Source organism: Emys orbicularis, chromosome 13 (genome assembly GCF_028017835.1).
Source record: "Emys orbicularis isolate rEmyOrb1 chromosome 13, rEmyOrb1.hap1, whole genome shotgun sequence".
NCBI classification, from domain to species: domain Eukaryota; kingdom Metazoa; phylum Chordata; order Testudines; family Emydidae; genus Emys; species Emys orbicularis.
Window position 1 is genome coordinate 7,304,710 of NC_088695.1, and position 6,364 is coordinate 7,311,073.

The 6,364-nt window shown below is 52.0% G+C and overlaps 1 protein-coding gene across 1 annotated transcript; it reads right to left on the reverse strand.

Annotated features, from left to right (window-relative positions):
* Positions 1–260: 260 nt before the first annotated feature.
* LOC135888235 (zinc finger protein 345-like) lies at positions 261–4,383 on the reverse strand. Its single transcript, XM_065416044.1, has 5 exons — positions 4,350–4,383; positions 3,756–3,887; positions 2,900–3,013; positions 2,433–2,583; positions 261–1,607 (listed from the first exon to the last, which is right to left on the reverse strand). The coding sequence occupies exons 1-5, from the start codon at positions 4,381–4,383 to the stop codon at positions 266–268; spliced, it is 1,773 nt and encodes a 590-aa protein (XP_065272116.1). The 3' UTR covers positions 261–265.
* Between the last annotated feature and the right edge of the window lie 1,981 nt (positions 4,384–6,364).

Here is a 6,364-nt window from a genome sequence, read left to right on the forward strand (position 1 = left end):
CCTGAGTCAATTACATACAAGTTTCTTAACCCTTTCTTGCCATGTGTCACAGAAGTTTAGATCCTGTGTGGATTCTTCCATGTTTAATGAGGCTAGACCTCTATATGAAACATTTCCAGCAGTCCAAGGACCTCTGGAGTCTCTCCTGTGTGGATTGACTGATGTTGAACAAGGTGAGACATCTGTATAAAACTTTTCCCACAGTCCAAGCACTTGGGGGGTCTCTCTCCGGTGTGTAATGACTGATGTTTAACAAGGTTTGACCTCACTGTGAAACTTTCCCATAGTCCAAGCACTTGTGGGGTCTCTCTCCTGTGTGGATTGCCTGATGTTGAACAAGGTGTGCCCTCTGTATGAAACTTTTCCCACAGTCCAAGCACTTGTGGGGTCTCTCTCCTGAGTGAATTGCCTGATGACGAACTAGTTTTGCCCTCTGTATGAAACTTTTCCCACAGTCCAAGCACTTGTGAGGTCTCTCTCCTGTGTGGATTGCCTGATGTTGAACAAGGTGTGCCCTCTGTATGAAACTTTTCCCACAGTCCAAGCACTTGTGGGGTCTCTCTCCTGTGTGGATTGCCTGATGATAAACAAGGAGTGACCTTCTTATGAAACTTCTCCCACAGTCCAAGCACTTGTGGGGTCTCTCTCCTGTGTGGATTGCCTGATGGCGAACTAGTTCTGACCTTGTTATGAAACTTTTCCCACAGTCCAAGCACTTGTGGGGTCTTTCTCCTGTGTGAATTGCCTGATGTTGAACAAGGTGTGACCTTTGTATGAAACTTTTCCCACAGTCCAAGCACTTGTGGGGTCTCTCTCCTGTGTGTAATGCCTGATGGCGAACTAGTTCTGACCTTGTTATGAAACTTTTCCCACAGTCCAAGCACTTGTGGGGTCTTTCTCCTGTGTGAATTGCCTGATGTTTAACAAGGTTTGACTTTCTTATGAAACTTTTCCCACAGTCCAAGCACTTGTGGGGTCTTTCCCCTGTGTGGATTGCCTGATGTTTAACAAGGTTTGACCTTTGTATGAAACTTTTCCCACAGTCCAAGCACTTGTGGGGTCTCTCTCCTGTGTGAATTGCTTGATGTTGAACAAGGTCTGAGCTTCTTATGAAACTTTTCCCACAGTCCAAGCACTTGTGGGGTCTTTCTCCTGTGTGGATTGCCTGATGAAGAACTAGGTGTGACTTGTCTATGAAACTTTTCCCACAGTCCAAGCACTTGTGGGGTCTTTCTCCTGTGTGAATTGCCTGATGTTGAACAAGGTTTGACCTTTTTATGAAACTTTTCCCACAGTCCAAGCACTTGTGGGGTCTCTCTCCTGTGTGAATTGCCTGATGTTGAACAAGGTCTGAGCTTCTTATGAAACTTTTCCCACAGTCCAAGCACTTGTGGGGTCTTTCTCCTGTGTGGATTGCCTGATGACGAACTAGGTGTGACCTCTCTATGTAACTTTTCCCACAGTCCAAGCACTTGTGGGGTTTCTCTCCTGTGTGGACTGCCTGATGTTGAACAAAGTTTGACTTTTTTATGAAACTTTTCCCACAGTCCAAGCACTTGTGGGGTCTCGCTCCTGTGTGGATTGCCTGATGGCGAACTAGTTGTGACCTTGTTATGAAAATTTTCCCACAGTCCAAGCACTTGTGGGCTCTCGCTCCTCTGTGGATTGCCAGATGTTGAACAAGGTTTGACCTCACTGTGAAACTTTTCCCACAGTCCAAGCACTTGTGGGGTCTTTCTCCTGTGTGGATTGCCTGATGTTGAACAAGGTGTGCCCTCTGTATGAAACTTTTCCCACAGTCCAAGCACTTGTGGGGTCTTTCTCCTGTGTGAATTGCCTGATGTTTAACAAGGTTTGACCTTTGTATGAAACTTTTCCCACAGTCCAAGCACTTGTGGGGTCTCTCTCCTGTGTGAATTGCCTGATGTTGAACAAGGTCTGAGCTTCTTATGAAACTTTTCCGACAGTCCAAGCACTTGTGCGGTTTTTCTCCTGTGTGGATTGCCTGATGACGAACTAGGTGTGACCTTTTTTTGAAACTTTTCCCACAGTCCAAGCACTTGTGGGGTCTCTCTCCTGTGTGGATTGCCTGATGTCTCATTATTTGTGTCTTCGAAATGAAACATTTCCCCCACTCGAGGGATTGAGAGGGTTTCTCTCCAGTGTGGCTTCTCCCATGGTTATTAAGATCCGAGAGCTTATTGAAGCTTTCTCCATGGTCCAAGCATTGAAGGGGTTTCTCTCCAGTGTAGATTGTCTGATGTGTCACAAGCTGTGATCTCACAATGAATTCTTTCCCACACTGAGGGTAGTGCCCGGGTGTCTCTTCCTTGGGATTCGTCTGATGCACTCTGGGATCCTTGTCTACTCCCGCACCGTTAATAGATTCATCCATTTTCTTCCCTGCATGGTTTTCCAGAAGCCTCTCTGACCTGTGCCAGTTTCCCCAGGCTTCTTCTTCCTGCTCCAGGCACTGGGAAAAAGTCCCTTCACCTCTTCCCACGAAGGTCCCCTGCAGTTGCACTTCCCCGGGAACTTCCTCATGATGATTCCCCTCCTCATTCTCACTCCCTCGCTCAGCACCTGCTGGGAGAGACACAATCCAGACAGGAGTCATTGTGCTGGGGAGAAAGAGGAATAGCACCGAGGGAAAACCCAACACAAAGACTGAGTAATTGGACTCCGCCTCCACATCCCACCCAAACACTCACAGGGAAGGAAAGCTGGGAAGCAAACTCCTGCAGCTAAGAGGCTGGGTGGAATGGCGTGAGCTATATCTGATGACTGCAGCCCTGTCCTGGCTGAGATGAGGAAGAACTGAGGGCGCTTACTCACACCATATTTTGGGATTCTCAACTTCTTCGTTCATTCCCTAGATGGTTTCTGTGTCAATCCTCACCTGTATGGGTGCATCTCAGAAGCCTTCTTTCCTTGCAGTCCTGGAGATCGGGCACCCACGGCTCTTCCCCTCGTTCCAGCCGGGAGATCAGCTCAGGTTTGGGAAAGGGGAATCCTGTGCAGAGGGTGAAATCAGACCAGCTCAGGGTGCATGGAGCATTGGTGGAGTATTTGTCAGAAAGGACATTCCGTGAGTGGAACCTGTCCCTGCGCTCTGCTGGAGGAACGTGGAATCCAAGAGGATGGGGAAACGGTCACTGAGCCCCTTGTGCAGAGGAAGTTGTCTGGGGAGGTGAGTTGAATTATTACTACACCCTCACTAGGCATTCCCAGGATCTGTGCGCTCTGGGGGCCTTGCTGACTCACACACAGCTCTGCACTTAAACCCCTGCCTCTTTCTAAACCTGCAGAGCCCAGAGCCCTCCCCATGGCTGGAGCTAGTCCCAAGGAGGGAGGTGAACAGGGCTTGTGTGTCCAGCCGAGAAACAACACAGACAGGACAATGCTGGATTTATGCCCCTTTGAAAGCTGGAGGGGTGGGGATGGTTTAGCTTGTCCATTGGGTTTTGACACCCATGTCCCACTGGAGAGGGCACGGAGATGCAAGTCTCTCTCACACGGCAGCTGTGCATTATGGAACCACTCGCCTCCGATCTAACTGACATGGGAAGAACATGACCAGATTCAGACATGGAGACCCCACGGCTTCTAGTTAGGGTGACCAGATGTCCGATATTATCGGGACAGTCACGATTTTAGGGTATTTGTCCCGTGTTCCGACCTTACATCGGTCAGGACGCACTATTTCCCGATATCAGGGGACCGTTTGGTGGAGGACGCAAGCCGGCGCCACTCACCTCTTCTTCCTGGGCCTGGGGAAGCACAGCTGAACTCCTGGCGCTCGCCCGCCGGCCAGTAGGAGCCTGCAGAGTGCTGCAGCCCCACGCCCCAGACACGCACAGAGGCGGCGAGGAGGTCTCCGCTGCGTGCTGCAGGGGCGGGGATTGTAGGCCCCAGCAGCCGGCAGAGAGCCCACCCGCCCCCACCCCCCTCGACCCCACCCGCGCGACATTAGGAGTCAGAGGGACGGGACCAGCCTGCTGGATGCTTCCTGGGAGCCGCTCCAGGTAAGGCTAGCACTGCTGGGACTCACCTGGCCCCTGGCGGGTCCCTCTGGCTGGGGGAGGGGCTCTGCGTGCTGTCCCCCTCCCTCTCCGAGGGGGGACGTGGAGAAGGAACGGAGGCAAACTGGTGTGGGGGGTGGGCGGGGCGTGGAGCTGCCGGTGGGTTCTCAGCCCTCACCAATTTTTCCTGTGCTCCGGCGGTTTTTTTTGTTTTGCTTCACCGCCGGCTTGTGTTTTGTTTCTTTTGCTCCCCCCCGAGTCCTGATATTTCACCTCTGTCATCTAGTCACCCTACTTCTAGTATCTGAGGGAATGGGAATCCCTTACCCAGCGAGGTCACCGTCTCATAGTTCTCCTGCATGACGTCCCTGTAGAGGGCTCTCTGAGCGGGGTCCAGCAGAGCCCCCTGCCCCTGGGTGAAATACACAGCCACCTCCTCGAAGGTCACCGGCATCTGAAAGAAAAAGAGTCCCCCACTCAGCACCTGCTGCCCCAGCCACAATCCCACTAGTCACGTGGGAGGAAGGATAAAGAAATGGAAGCTCTGGGAGGGTCAGAGTAGCAGAATCCCACCCCCACCCTGCTCAGAGCAGCCAGGAGGCTTCAGGGGCTGGGGAGAAGGTGAGAGCTCCTTGTCCCCCCCAGCACACGGAGCAGGGCAGGGTCTTTTCATTTCCCACACACCTGCCAACCACAGGCTGATATGGGAAGCAGAGCTCTGAGCCAGGGACAGGAAACCCGACAGCTTCCCTTCATAATTCACAGCAGCCTCAGTCTAGTGGGGTCTCACTCCAGCACTGGGAGCCTTGAAAATGTTCCCAGCCCTGTGCAAGGGGGTTGTATCCTGTTTGAGAAAAGGGGGAATGTCCCGTCTCCCCTCCCCCATCACCAATGGGCCCACTCAGAAAATCAGCAGGTTTATCACACCTTTTCTCCTCCCTGCCCCTGCCCAGGAGCTCCCTGAAAATCCCCTACCTGAGCTGGCTCCATCACAGAAATTTCCCTTCCCTGTCTCCTGGAAGACGGGCCCATCTGGAGCAAAACGTGGACGTGATTCCTCAGCCTGTCGGGGCAAGAGGGGCAATGGGGGAGGTTACAGAGACGGCTTCAGTCCATGTCACACCCTGATTCCCCCCAGCCTCTTCAGTCCCTCCCAGTAACTGTATCTCTGATCCAAATGCTAGAAAAAAAAGCACAACTAAAGGGGCCACTTTGGGGGATTTCCCCACACTGCCGTGTAAACTACTCTGCCTTAGGAGCAGCAGGAGCCCTCTGGTGGCATCACCTAAAGAATGAGCCGCCCTGGACTCCTGCAGCAGCCCCCAGGGACAGGCAGGCAGAGGCTGATCCCATTGGCCCATCCACACTCCCTGCCTGCCCAAAGCAGCAGTGACTCCGGTGTGGCTGAGATGTGAATCCTGCCCAGAAATCAGACCAGGGCCCTGGGCGACCCCAAAACTCATGAGACACAGACCCAGGGGAGGTTCTAGGCACCAGCAAAGCAAGCACCTGCTTGGGGCAGCCCATTTGCAGGGGCAGCAGCGGGCAGGGATCCAGCCTGGGAGCTGAGAGCCAACAGGGGGCCCTGGGAGCTGTAGTTCCTTGGTTAGCTCCCTGCCTATAGAGCCAGCCCTGGAGCAGAGAAAGAACTACATTTCCCAGCATTCCCTTGGCCGCTATTAACAGGAAAGGGAGGGGGAGGGAGTATGGTAGCTGAAACCTCATGCTGCAGTTTGTTGTGAAGGGAGAGCTCATTGCTAGAGCGGGGTGGCACTGTGAATGGGGAGCAAGTGTGCCCAAGGAGTAGAAGGCTTTGGCCCAGATATTCCCTTCAGAAGACTTCCCCAGACTGGATTAGGGATCCTGGTGTGACCTCACCTTGCAGCCCGCAAAGAAGGAATTGAGTGGCCTAAATGGACAGTGCCCCTGTCTATCTGAAACCTACAAGGGAGGTATGTGGATCCCACTAGAATTTAAAATGAAAAGTAAGGGAGGGGAGGCTCTGCTAGAGGACCTGGGCAGCTTTAGATACAGTATCAGGCAGTTAGAAGGATTTCCACTTCTGAGCCATGGAAGCAGAAATTGACTTTTCCTTTCCAGATTGAGCTAATATTCAGAAAGGGAATCTAGCACCTGCCTTCCAAATTTGAACACCTCAAAATTCAGGAGTGCTCAAACTCAATTTGGGCACCTGTTACTTCAATTCTCCCAAATCAAATATACTGATCCACTGTAATTTGCTGTAGAAAAAGTACGATAAAATTGAGCAAGAAATTCTTCTCAGTGGATTTTAGGACTGGAATTGCTATTTTCAACAGCCATTGCCTTTTTTTTTTTAGTTT

Coding starts and splice junctions, on each gene's coding strand:
- LOC135888235 (XM_065416044.1), bottom strand. CDS start 4,383: ATGCAGGAGAACTATGAGACGGTGACCTCGCTGG. Junction 3,888..4,349: donor TGAGACGGTGACCTCGCTGG/GTAAGGGATTCC, acceptor CCGCCCCTGCAG/CACGCAGCGGAGACCTCCTC. Junction 3,014..3,755: donor CCCAGGCCCAGGAAGAAGAG/GTGAGTGGCGCC, acceptor CCCTCTGCACAG/GATTCCCCTTTCCCAAACCT.